Below are 14,051 nucleotides of genomic sequence, written 5' to 3' on the forward strand. Positions count from 1 at the left end.
GTAAATTAGATAATATACTGTATATTAAAAAGTAATATTACAAATTATTTTAATTCTACACAACTGCTGGTAGTGTAGTTTTTAATACATTTAATTGTCATAATGAATTAATCATAAACATTAAAGCCATCTATATAATTTAGTATTGTATTACGTTGAATTGTGGATATTATTTATAATAAATATACAATACCGTTGAAAAGTTTGGGGGAAGTAGGATATTTTTCTATAAGGAAATGAATATTTATTTATTTATTTAGCAAGGATCTGTTAAATTGATCAAAAATGTCTGTAAATACATTTATAATGTTACAAAAATGTCAAATAAATGCTGTTCTTTTGAACATTATATTAATCAAAGAACCCAAAAAAAAAATAGCACAAATTCCACAGAAAAAAAAAAGAAGAAAAAAGTTTGTTTTCAAATTTGATGATAATCATAAATGTTTCTTGAGCATCAAATCATCATATTAGAAATGATTTCTGAAGGATCATGTGACACTGAAGAATGGAGTAATGATGCTGAAAATTCAACTTTGATCACAGTATTACATTTTTAAATATATTACCCCAAACTATTAAATGTGTTGTATATTATAATAAACAAACTTTATGAACCATAGTGGAGATATGAAAAGCGGACTCAACATATTCAGATGTTAGAGCATTTCTCAATATATCAGAAGATGTGTAATAGCGCCCCCTACTCTATAACATTGAAAAACATGAAAATTCCATCAATGGCTGGGAAGCGTTGTGTCATAAATTACAGAAAGTTCCATCAATGGCAGGGAAAGAATTAATTAGACAACAATGAATATTCCTGAAAATCTGTGCCCATAAAATAACATTATGTAATTGTTTACATGTCATGGACTATTGGTGCCTTCACGTGCTATGGTAATTATGGTAAATACCAAAAGCCGACATGGAAAATGCACATGAACACCCCCTCATGTGGTATTTTCAACTGGGCAACTCGTAGAATATTTTGATGCACGAGTTGCCGAGATGAGATAACCTTTGACCTTTTCAAAATGCCGGAGAGCAACGCAAGAGTCTTGAATACTGTTAGCGGATAGTTTTTGTAGCCTATACAATGTTGTGTCATTAACGATTGTAATATAATGCGTTAACACTCAATTTTCAACTTCGCCGCAATTTCCTTGGTTCATATTTAATCATTTTATGTCATGTTTTATTTATTTTTTAATTATTAATTATGTTTTAATCATCAGAAAGCACCACACTTACGTTTTTTTTTTTTTTTTTTTTTTTTGTAAAGATAAAAAAGATACTCTACTGACACAGACCTTGCGGGTACTACATTACGACAACAAAAGCACTTGAACACAACACACTAGTAAATACCAGTTCACAAGTGGAAAATATCATCTTTTCCATAGCACGTGAAGGCAGCATATTTCTTCTTGCATGCCTTCTAGTATAGTACTAAAATTTCATTCTGTCCTTAATATTTTTATTATGCACCAACCATTTTCTCAGAGAAGAGATTTGAAGCTGTGCTGTATTACAGAGAATGCTATGCTGCATCTCTAACAACACCGTTTAGCTGTGACTGTATTCACATATACATTCTGCCTCCTGTACTTTATTGTAATAACACATGGTGTTATGGGCTGTAAGAAACTTGTGCTTATTATAGGTGTTGCTGTCGATAATTTAATAAGACACAGATGATCCTGAGAGTAATTTTAAACAGGTGTGTGTGTATTAGTGTAGTTTTGAAAGAGTAGTGCATTCATTAGCTTAGGCATACTAAACTAATATCTATTTACAGCTGATGGACTGCTAAATAAAGTGCATATTTCATTCTCCAGATGGAAGTCCAGAGACTAGGCTGAACGTGAAGTTTGTCCAGGACACGTCCAAATACTGGTATAAAGCAGATATCTCCAGAGACCAAGGTAAGGACGCAGTATATGTATGTTCCAGGGTTCATTTATCTATATTTAGACCCCCAAATGGAGGCTCATAACTCCCATAAACAGTCAAATATGTCTCACACCACCCTATATGAGGTCAATCTCTGTTGGTCTCCACATCTGGTTCTCCTCTATGCTCTTATTGGATTAGATCATCTGCGTTGGAGACCTCTCTAAGCGCAAGCACATGCAGTGACATCACACGGCATTGGACATATGTGCTTAGTTAAATCCAGCGAACATCTGCATCTGTTGCTTCATTAACTTGTCTTAACGATAACGAATAAACCTCCTTAGCAAGGTTTTTTCCTTCACTCACTCCCCATCTCTGTGTGTTAAACTGCGGGGGACATTGCAGCAATTTGTTAACATATTATAGCCTTCACCTTCACATCTCTAACTTGGGAATTACAGTATAATGGGGTGGGGGTGGGAGGGACTTCTGCTGAATGCATATTTAAAAATCAATCATGTCATAAATCAATAGTACATCAACTCATTGCATGTAGGGCATTTTAACAAAGCCTACTGTATGTCACTGTTTATGGACTGATTTTATTAATACTGTATTATTATATTGCATTATTAATGTAGCTGTTATTATTAATACAGGTTTTTATTTAAAAAAAGAGAGATTCATATAAAGTTTCTATTATCTGAAGAAAAAAAAAATATTCTTACATGTCCAGTGCTATGGACAAAATCTTCATATGTTCTGGTTATTATTGGGATTTTCACACACTAAACTGCACTTATATAGCCTTTTTGACAAGGATTTATTTTTTTCTTTACATATATATGTACTATGATATTCTATGGAGATCTAACCATATCCTCCCTTGCTTTAGCGATCAACATGCTGAAGGATCAAGAGCCTGGAGCCTTTGTCATTCGGGACAGTCATTCATTCAGAGGGGCCTACGGCTTGGCCATGAAAGTTTCCTCACCACCTCCAACAGCGCAGCCTACAAAGAAAGGTATTTCATGTGCCTCCTCCAGGCATGTGGCTAATGCAGATAATAATTTGCCAAATGCATTCCAGACAGGAGATCTGACCCCTCCTGGATCAAAATCCTGTTGTGTCCTCAGCAGACACACACACACACACACACACACCCAACAACACACACTAAAACACATGCAGTTTCATGATGAAGACAGAAGTCAGTGGTTAACCTAGTTGTAATACATTTACTCATTCCTTAACTCAATATTTTTCAATACAGATTTCTGAAATAGTTGATTGTGATTTGTCAGTCATCAAGCATAGCATCAGTTCTGGCAGGTCACGTTAGTCAAGCTCGCATCAGCTGACTCTCAGCTGATCCACGTCTACCTATAGGAATACGACGCCTATCACCGTATACATATATAAGCTCCTTCAGTATTATCAGCAGATATCGCGTTTCTCAGGAGCGAATTACCCTCCTCCATCCCCAGCTCCTCCTCTCCTCAGTCAGGATTTGGCATTCTGATTAAAATTCTCTAATTATGTTGTACATTAAAATTAATTAATGATATCTGCATACATTCATGTTGGTCCAAACTGTATGCTAATTGTCAATCGTATTTGAAGATAGTGGTCCTGACAGAAGTGACATTCTGTGGTCAAATATTTTTGTATAATGACAAAGTACATAATTGACCACTGTACCAGAAAACTGATTTCTTAAATTGCTGTGCTAGTTGTATGTCTCTTATACATGCTCTTTCTACTCATATAATTCCACATTTATTTATTTACATTAAGTAAATAAAATAAAATAAATAAATGCATTTGCTTATGTTTATTATATTAAATAAATGGACACAAAGAATTTTTTTTTTATATCATGACAAAATTATTATATTGCAAATATTTTATTTCTTATTTTTCATTATTGCAGCTGGAGACGTCACTAACGAGCTGGTGAGACATTTCCTAATTGAGACGAGTCCGAAGGGCGTGAGACTGAAGGGCTGCCCTAACGAGCCATACTTTGGTAAATCAAACAATTTTCATTTTTGATGAAACAAAAGCTCTGTACTAAAACTATTGAGCCGTTTTAGGTGTTAGCATGTTGCTAACACATTAAAAACAAATAAAATGGTAATTTTTAATTAGATTAAAAGCTATTTTAAAGGGATAGTTCACCTATGTGTTAGATATTTTGTAACCCAATAGTTGTGGGGAACCATTGACTTAAATACCATGAAAGTCAATGGTGCCCCACAACTATTTGGTTTTAAACATTCTTCAAAATATCGTCCTTTGTGTTCAGCAGAACAAAGAAATTCATACAGGTTTGGAACAACCTGATGGTGAGTAAATGATGAAAGAATTAAAAATTTTGGGTACACTATCCATTTAATCTATACCTTTAATATATATATATATATATTTCACAGGATTTTTGCCTATGTTTCTTCCTTGCTCCACATGGCTCAGAACATTGACACAAGAATGATTTGTTGAATGTTCACTAATGTGAAAGCCCAATCTGTCAAGCTTGTAGAACAAATGCGTGTGTGGTTTTTGCTCTTCAGTACAAGTTAACATGTGAATCCTTCCCTTTAAATCAAGCTGTCCGTGTAGCTTCCAGAAAGCTGTAGAACACATGTAGTCCAAACGACAGCATGGAAGCAGCTGAAATTATTAAGTACATCTCAAAGACGGCCTCTCTCTAATTTACTGTCTGCTGACCACATTACACGGAGGCCTAGTCTGTTCAATGGACAGAACTGTCTTCTCCAATATACCCTGTTCCACATCAAATAATGAGACATAAAAAATCAGGGCTGGGCCGTTTGCATAAGAGCTCAAACATCCTGTTATGGTAACCATTGCGTTGCGTGTTTATTATGAAAAGCAGAATAGACAAAGAAAAACTGTGTTGTGTGAGAACGAAAGCAGGTGTGGGTGAAATTTGGCAGGATTTCTGTGTTTTCGGGAATAACGCTCATGTTAATAAATGTACAATAGTATCTAAGCTCCACTCCTCCAGACGCTGGAAGTCTGCCAGGACGCCCACTGCTCACAGAAACTCTTCACCCCAAACATGTCGTCATCATGTTCATCCTCATGTAATTTCAAATTAGTATGCTGTTATTTGTTCCTGTGGATACTAGGGGTGTAACGGTTCTCGGTAAAAAATCAAACCATACCGTTCTCCACCCATGGTTCGGCACGCACTTGCACCGCTGTTCGCCCTAAATCATCTTAACATGAGCAGTCATTTACGCCGTCATCACCCGGGTGTTGATAGCGCACAAGTGCAGGAGAGACCTGAACATCACACCATGCTATCTAACTAATTTAAGCACTCATCCAAAGCGCGCACACAGAAAGCCGCCTCTCAGACTGCACGCAAATATTGATTTCTCTTTTCAAGTCTTGCGCTTAAACTGACAAAATCACACAAAATTTGTCAACATGCCCGTCTTGGCAAGTATCCCTAGCAAACGTAGTCTTAAGTGAACTAAAACAACTTAAGTGTATCATCAGTGTACTGGATCCGTCCATTAGTCTTAAAGTGACAGCAGCCTAATATTCCTGCTGTATGTGTTTTTTAATGTTAATCAAGCAGCAAAAGACGAGGAAATCACTCAGTTCTCTTGACTTTTGTGACTTTAATAATTATTAATCTTTATTTAATTTATACAGTGAAGATTAAATGCAATGTTGTTTCACATTTGATTACTTTATTCAATTTCTATACCTAAATAACCTGAAAAGCTCTGTTTATTTTATTTCTATCTTTGCTCTATTGTATTGATTTGTGCTGTTGCTTGAAGTTTGATAATGTTTTCTAATTTACTTAATTATTTTTTTCCCCCTGAACATAACAAATACCAAACCAAAACCGTGACCCTAAAACCGTGGTAAAAACCTTATAGTGAGTAATTTGAACCGTTACACCCCTAGTAGATACAGAAAGTGAATTTCTGTAGAATCTTTCATTCTTTTCTCCTAAAAGGACAGAGAACACCATAAACATATCATAAAAGTAGTCCAAGCATCTTAAGCACTGCATTCAAAGTCTTCTGAAGTCATATGATAGCTTTTGACAAAACGATTTTGTGACTAAACATCATTGATGTCAAACATGACACAATGCTTTTACAGTGCCGTATTTGATTTTCACATTTAGGTCTGTTTTTTTAACACAAAAATATCATATGGCTTCAGAAGACTTGAATTATCGTTCACAAGTCATATAGGCTAATTTTTTAGTACTTTTATGGAGCTTTTTGTGAAGAAAGAAGAAAGTCGGGTTTGGAAGAAATGTAAGGCGAGTAGCTGTTTAAGAGTGAACACATTCTTGTAAGGGGCCTTAAAGTGGAATGAGTAAACAATCTTCATTTCCTGTTAGTGTTGATAACATCTGATTGCTAAAGGAGGAGAGTTTAAAAAGCTGACAACAACATTTAAAATTGGCAACAATGACTCCTTTCCACCATCAACCTGGACGTTTCTTTGCTTCCGCAGCTTCGTAGCAATTTCTCATGTGCGCAGGAGGAAAGAGTTTGCCCTAACAAAGCCCATCCAGAGTTAGTTTTCCCTAATATAGTCAAATATTTGAAGCAGGGGTTTAATAAAGAAAGACCACATGCTAGTATTCCTGTCCTTCCTATCCTCCTAACTTTCACTGCCACAACTCTTCAGCAACATGGATTTACGGTTTGCCAGGCCTGGCATCAAAGTTTGACCTCTTCAGGGCAGTTGTAATGTAAAGTATGCCCTCCTCTGATTTCCGCTCGTAAATCTGACCCCAATTTTGTTTTCATCTTCTGTGTCCAGGGTGCCTGTCTGCACTGGTCTACCAGCACTCCATCACTCCACTGGCTCTACCCTGCAAACTAGTCATACCAACCAGAGGTGAGAAATCATATCTGTTTCTCTACACACACAGTGGGGTCCTGAAAGGTCTGAGACCACTCTGAAAACATGGCATTTGTTTTTTCTTCCGAAATTTTAGCTGCCGAAATGTATCGGCCGAAAATGGCATTTTCGTTTTTTGGCCGAAAGAGGTGAAAATATGAGCCAAAAATATATGCCACCCCGCCATGCGCCTCAGTGTTCAGCGCTCAGGTTTCACTCTCGACTTTGGATGTGGCTCAGTTGCTAACGGCCCATGCGAACGCTCAACTCATGTACCGCTCATGCTTTTCGGAACAGCAAAGTCTCGCTCAAATAACGCGCCAACATGAAATTTCTATGTAGTATTATACTTGTTTCTGTTTGTAATAGCCCTACTGTGAGTGTGGGATAGCCGTGCTGGGCAACTCTGGTAAAATGACGCTATCGTCTTGTTCACTGATCCGCTCCTCGATCCGCTCTGATAATAATAGCTTAGTAGGACAATACATTATTTAGGTAGTTGGTCAAAAATATATCTGTTAAATCTGATTCTGTTACATAGAACTGAATAAAGAATAATACATTTATTTTTAATATTAATGTATTTTCCGTTCAATTTTAGTGTTACTTTGAAAACAAATTTGGTTATTTTATTATGCTTGTATTTTTTAAATTATGTATCATTACAATTATTGAATTTCATTAAAAGGTCTAATATTAATACAATTATGCAAAAAAAGCTAATTTAAAATAAGAAATAAATAATTTTTAAAAGCATTTTCGGTTTCAGTTTTCGGCCAAGTGCATCCAGAATTTTTGGTTTCAGCCCAGAATATTCATTTTTGGTGCATCCCTATTTAAATGTGAAATAAATTTTAGGATTTTGAAAATGGAAAACAATAAAAAAAAAATATAGAATTTTATTTTATTTTATTTCTAGGCCCCTAATCAAATTTGTGACATTAGCCATGTTTTGATGCAAGTTGACATTTTTATTTACTGTTTTGTGAACAATAAGAATATAGACCAAATCTGCAAATAAAGCAGCATTTTCATTCCATGATTCAAGAGAACTGAATTATCGTTATCTGTTTTTTCACTGCACAAGCTGCTGATGCTTTTTATATATATCTGACACGTGACGTTCTACTTAGAGCTGTCTATTCGGAGCACGTCCTCGGACTGGGAATTGTTGTTTTATGGGAACACTATCAATGCCTAAATGAATCAGGTGGTATAGAGCTTTTTACAAGCTGTACTTACGAGCTCTAAGAGGACATGAACGCTTTTTACAAGTTGAAATCTCGTAATTACGGTAATTACAACATGGCGTGACCGCACCTAAAGTCACATAATTTTTTTACATGCACGTCTTGAAAGTGGATTTGGTAAATGTGCATACTTCTCATGGGAGCGAATATGGTTTATATGCATATTTCAGATTTTTTAATGTGCATCTTGGTGTTTTTATCCAGCATTTTAATGTAATTTGCACAATTTGCATAAATATAAGAGCCTAATGCATCTGCACTCCTTTGTTCAAACATGTCTGTTTGAGCACCGCTGTCATTAAAGCAAAAAGTACTATTCTCACTAGTAGTCTGAGACTTTTGGAGCCCACTGTATGAGTTTGTGTACATGTACTGTACATTCCCATTCATCATGACCTCACTTAGCTGCGCCCTCTGTCATGATGATGTATGTCCTGTTTGCCCAGGGTGAATAATCGTGAGTGTTTTCTGAGTTTTGCACTGTGGCGTGTTCAGCTGACTCCGTCCTCAGCCAACTGCTATATGCCATCCAGGTGTCAGGGGGCATGAAGCCACGGACCTGTTCAAACACAGAGTGAACGCATGTTTGCCAGGCGCTTTGATTCCTAGCCTAGCAAGAATTCCCGCAGCAGAATGAAGGATCGTAGCGCTCAACCTGACAGAATATGCACAGTCTAAACTCTGACCTCCTGTCATTTTTATAGATCCTCTGGAGGAATCACCTGAGATTGCAACACCTACTAACCCGGCGACAGAGATGCTCAAACAGGGTGCAGGTGAGGATATTTACATCAATGTCTAATAGGGGTTGCACAGACTAGTAAGCTCTAGGAATGTCATCCACGATGCTTTTAGTTTAATGTCGACTAGTCGTTGGTCATGGCCTATAGAGGGCGCAACAGGATAAGAAATCTTTGAAGTCCACTTTTACGCTCCATTTCCAACAGTTAAAATGACAAATAAATGTATAGTCCGAGAGCACTCCAAAAGATTGATTATACCATTTGGATGCAATAATTAACATAATGCCTTAAATGCTAGTGAAATAGCTCATGTCTATAATAATGATAGATATAATACATTGAATTTGCATCAATTATACATAAATGGAAACTTAGAGAATGTGAACTAATTTGTAAAAACAAAATTTCATATTTTCTTGCTTCAACTACAGCGAGAAACTATATATTATTTAGGTAATATAGGTTAGGTTACACTTTATTTTGTAAGTTTTGTGTAATATTAATTAACAACATGTACTTACTTAGGATTAGGGTTTGGTTGAGGGTTAATTGCATGTAATTATGCATAATTTACTGTTATTACTATTGTAAGTACATGTAACAAGGACAATGTAATATAAAGTGATATAAATTCTATAATGTCAATGAAAGTGATGCACTGAATCTGGAACATTTGTTCAAAAACAGAATTAAATGCATTAATGTTCAAAACCCTAGATAAGGTACAATCTCCTCAGGTTTTTAAGTGAGTGTTTAGCCTTCGAAAATGATCATTTATTGGTAGATGTGAATCTATTAGCAATTTTTATCCATCTTAGCTCTTTATTAATGCTCTCTTGATACATTGATTTTATTCTATTAGTCCAAGCATTTTTACTTGTTTATTATCTGATATCAACTGCCATGTTCTTCTCCACCCTGGTGTCACTCCTGTGGAAATGATTTAGGGCAGAAGAGTTCATCTGACTCCCATGGTAAAGCCAGTGATGCTCTGCGTGTTTAATTCATTGATTTATCTGTGTTGTCGTGTTTAACCTGACTTTCACTGCCGTGTCTAGAGAGAGCTGCACTCCTCTTTTACTGTCTGTGCATGTGATGATGGTTCAGACCTCCAGAAGCACCTTTACCTGTCTGCTAAAAACTGTTTGGCTGCTGCTGTCTGTCAAGGCCTCGATTGTATTTCAAGAACACCTTTCTGATTGAATATGGCATGTTCTTTCATGACTGATGTTAGATTACTATGCATGGATCTACTGATAGATGATGCCAGTGGTTCTCAGTTTCTTTTCAGCTCCGGCTTTAAGACAAGGCCCAATCATACGCCAATCAATCATGAATGCTAATAAGTTGTTGCGATATTTTGGTAAAGTACATATTTCTATAGCAATGTAGATCAAGTTATTTTCATAAAGATAAACTGATATACAAACCATCATCTGCATTTGAAGACTGTGAAAACTTATACTTTTTTTTTTTTATAAAAATGTAAATAACAAAAGAAATATTGCACCATTGACTTTAGACCAGGTTTTTGTTGGTCAATGGCTCAGTCTATTTCAGTTGCCTCAAAATAGCAACGCGCCAACAATGCGCCAGAACACACCTTGTTTTCAGACCAGCACGCCCATGGGCGCACAAATGGGCGCAAATGCATTGGCTATTTAAACAACGCCATGTTGGACGCAGGACGTGAAAATGATAACTATGTCACGATAAAGCTAGCAAAAAAACACTTGGTGCTGCATTGCACCAGATGTATATCAGGGCCCTAAAACTTTTAAGTGCTAAAAAAAAAAAAAAAAAAAAAAAAAAAAAAAAAAAAAAAAAACCCAATAAAATGGCAAAAGCACATAAACTTACTAAACTTAAAAATACATTTGAAACCATTAAATAAAGGCTAATTCATAATATTATTAAATACTGTAATAATATATAAATAATACCCACAAACCACAATTTGAGAACCACTGGATTATGCAAATGCAGAATATACTAATGATATGTGTGTGTATGTTTGATGAGATCACAGTATGTGTGAAGGGTTAGAGTTTATTTAAAGGTGCATCTTGCTTGTAATTGAATTGTTTGCAGATGCCACATGGCTATTCATCAGTGCATGTTTCCCTGTGTTTCCCAGCATGTAATGTCCTGTACATCAACTCAGTGGACATGGAGTCTCTGACTGGACCTCAGGCCATCTCTAAAGCCATCTCAGAAACCCTGACGTGCAGTGCTGTCTCCTCAGCCATCGTTCACTTCAAAGTGTCTGCGCACGGCATCACGCTCACTGACAACCACAGAAAGTGAGGGGATACTTTCTTTCTTTCTTTCTTTCTTTCTTTCTTTCTTTCTTTCTTTCTTTCTTTCTTTCTTTCTTTCTTTCTTTCTTTCTTTCTTTCTTTCTTTCTTTCTTCTCATTCAAAAGCTACATGTGAACATGTTTTAAAGGCACATACCTGTGCTTTCTTCCACAGGCTTTTCTTCAGGCGTCATTATCCCATCAGCACGGTCACGTTCTGCGACATTGATCCACAGGAGAGGAAGTAAGAAAACCCTGAAACATTAGCATTACTTTAGACACAAAAGTCAATGTCACCACATTTATACATTGATCTGTGGATCTGACAGGATCAGAACTATGTTTAAGTGTATTAGCTTTATTAGTGGTACAATTGAGGATTTTTCTAAAGCTAATTTAACCTTAACAGAATATAAAAAATGCTCTATAAATAGAACGTGTTACTGTTATTTAGCTAATGCTTTAGTTGTCAAATCCCGAAGTTAAACATCTATAATCTGTTTCAATGTCATTCCAGGTGGAGCAAACCTGAGGGTGGCACTGCAAAGTAAGTACCAGCTAAGATAACAAAGAACTTGATCTTTTGCAGCTTAGCAGACGTTGTTATCTGAAAGCAGTTTAGATATGCATCAGTGTCAAGCGCTGCTCCCCCTCCCTGGTGCATCATGGGATAAAATGCTTATGCTCAGGGGTGTCATGATGAATGAGCGGGATTGTGCTGCTAACACAACCTGATGCTAGCCTGCTAACCCTCACACATGTGCGTCATGATGATTTACTCTCTGAGGCCACAGAACATACAGGATTTTTCGTTTGAAAAACTTTTATAAGTGACTATTATATATATAACTATTATAAGTGATCCTCAGGGGGGAAAAAAGGTATAATATGATCCTCTCACACACAATCTGAGCAGATCTCAGAACACAAGACACTTTACGCTCCCAGAGCAATGAGGCATGTGACAGCCCTCATGGCTCGATCTGGGCAGAGTTTGAAAGAGATTGTTCTGGAACGGCTGTGTTATAAAGCGCTGTGCTGTTGATGCAGTAGGCAGATATGTTAGAGAGGAAGAATAGATCATTGGACTGGACTGAGGATGAAAGCACATGATCACGGCGAACATCATTCTGCTGTTGTGGTTCAGGAGATGAAGCTTGAATATAATACCACCACAGAAGGAACAATACTGCAGAACAGCGGTAAAGCAGGGTTGTGTATTTCACAACATGTTCACTAATGTCACCATGTGTGCCAGAGCTCATATGTACAATACTGCTATAAGAAATTATTAGCCATGTTTTTATGACCAGAGGTAGGGGTCTTATTACATTCTTATTACTGTATATGATTCCCACAAACTTGGTGGAGTTTGTATATGATTCCCACAACCCCCCCAAAATTTGGTGGAGAAACAGTTTAGACTCCGAAATTTTTATATATATATATATATATATATATATATATATATATATATATATATATATATATATATAATTTCTGGAATTCTGCTGTTTAGCACAAAAATGAATGCAATTAATTCAGCATCCGTTCTCCAAATCAGAATAAGCTGTACATCTCAAGTTAAAAAATATGTAATTTAGCAAATATTATTATAAATATGCTTCCTTTTAAATTCTACATTAATTCAGGGATTCAGTGTGTAAATATAGTTTAGGTGTGATTAATCACAGAAATCTGTTGTTATTTTTTTATATTTCAGATTTAGATTCACAGCCTAATGATTTTCTAATTATATAAATTTTTGGGGAGGATAGTATGGGAAGCTTGTTTCTGCCATGGAATAAAACCATTTAAAAGATAATGACAACTTTTTATTTCACAATTCTGACTTTTTTTCCTCAGACCTGCAAGATATAAACTCGCAATCTCGAGTTATAAAGTCCAATTCTGAAGGAAAAGACTGACTTTTTTCTCAGAATTCTCAGAATTCTGAAAAAAAGTCAGATTTGCGAGTTAATATCTCGCAGTTATGACTTTATAACACGTAATTGCAACTTTATATCACGCAATTGATACTTTATATCACGCAAACCTGGAAATGTTGTTTTTAGATTCACTCAAGTACTGCATATTAAGAGGGGTTTTTTTTTTCTTTCTTTCTTTACAGGTTCTTTGGCTTTGTGGCCAGAAAGCAGGGCAGCACAACAGACAACGTCAGTCACCTGTTCGCTGAGATGGATCCCGATCAACCGGCCACAGCCATCGTCAACTTCGTCTCTAAAGTGATGATCAACTCTCAGAAGCGGTGAACTCTTCACACAGCGCTGCTTTCTGGAGGACTTCCATTCTGCTCTGTTTGATGTTTTTTTGTTTTTTACGTTTCTGTTTTTCGTTCTGTATGTTTGGGTGAGAGGCTGCGTGTACGTGTGGTTGTGAATGTGTGAGGAAGGGTTATTCGGACGGTAGTGAGGAAGAGGGACAGAGGAAGTGCACTGTGGGCGTAGAGGAGTGAAGGACAGAGAGGAGGTGATCTTCATCTCACTCGCAGGGGACGTGGAAATGATCTCAGTGATTTTGTTGCTTGTTTTTTAGAAAAAAAGGACAAGAAAAAGTAAAAAAAAAAAAAAGGTTGATGAGGAGGCTGAAATCTGGGGCTGATGTACCAAAGATAAGAGAGCAGTCAGGACAAACCAATCATTATTCAAGCGTTCTTGTATATCTTGGTAAACCACAGCTGCTTCGTCAAAACTGTACATATGAACTCTTTTCCTTCTCAAGAACACTTCATATGCCATCTAAAAGCAATTTCCAGTCCACTCTGGATAACATTTTGAAGGTCCCTCGCATATAACAGACCTGGGAGAAGCTAAAAGTGAGGACGGGTGAGACATCTTCACCCTCAAAGAAGCTCCTCTGAGAGAACGTGGGATGCTGGAGTTGTTGATTCAGTAATTCAGCGTCTTCATTCACCTCCGGTCCAGAAATATC

General features: G+C 36.5%; 1 protein-coding gene across 14 annotated transcripts in view; it reads left to right on the forward strand.

The window, feature by feature from the left end:
* The window catches only part of tns1b (tensin 1b), a 224,740-nt gene extending 210,988 nt beyond the window's left edge, over window positions 1-13,752 (forward strand). For 11 of the 14 annotated variants that reach the window (XM_084421587.1, XM_084421596.1, XM_084421598.1 and 8 more), the window contains 10 exons: window positions 1,842-1,928; window positions 2,795-2,923; window positions 3,833-3,928; window positions 6,727-6,804; window positions 8,762-8,833; window positions 9,748-9,774; window positions 10,938-11,103; window positions 11,275-11,343; window positions 11,617-11,646; window positions 13,231-13,752. In XM_084421587.1, coding sequence (XP_084277713.1) covers window positions 1,842-1,928; window positions 2,795-2,923; window positions 3,833-3,928; window positions 6,727-6,804; window positions 8,762-8,833; window positions 9,748-9,774; window positions 10,938-11,103; window positions 11,275-11,343; window positions 11,617-11,646; window positions 13,231-13,372 — 896 coding nt within the window. In that variant the 3' untranslated portion in view covers window positions 13,373-13,752. The remainder of the gene's footprint in view (window positions 1-1,841; window positions 1,929-2,794; window positions 2,924-3,832; window positions 3,929-6,726; window positions 6,805-8,761; window positions 8,834-9,747; window positions 9,775-10,937; window positions 11,104-11,274; window positions 11,344-11,616; window positions 11,647-13,230) is intronic. The other 3 variants (XM_084421595.1, XM_084421599.1, XM_084421600.1) reach the window with 1 other exon arrangement.
* Window positions 13,753-14,051: the final 299 nt, after the last annotated feature.

The sequence above is a fragment of the Rutilus rutilus genome (genome assembly GCF_951802725.1).
Source record: "Rutilus rutilus genome assembly, chromosome: 10".
NCBI classification, from domain to species: domain Eukaryota; kingdom Metazoa; phylum Chordata; class Actinopteri; order Cypriniformes; family Leuciscidae; genus Rutilus; species Rutilus rutilus.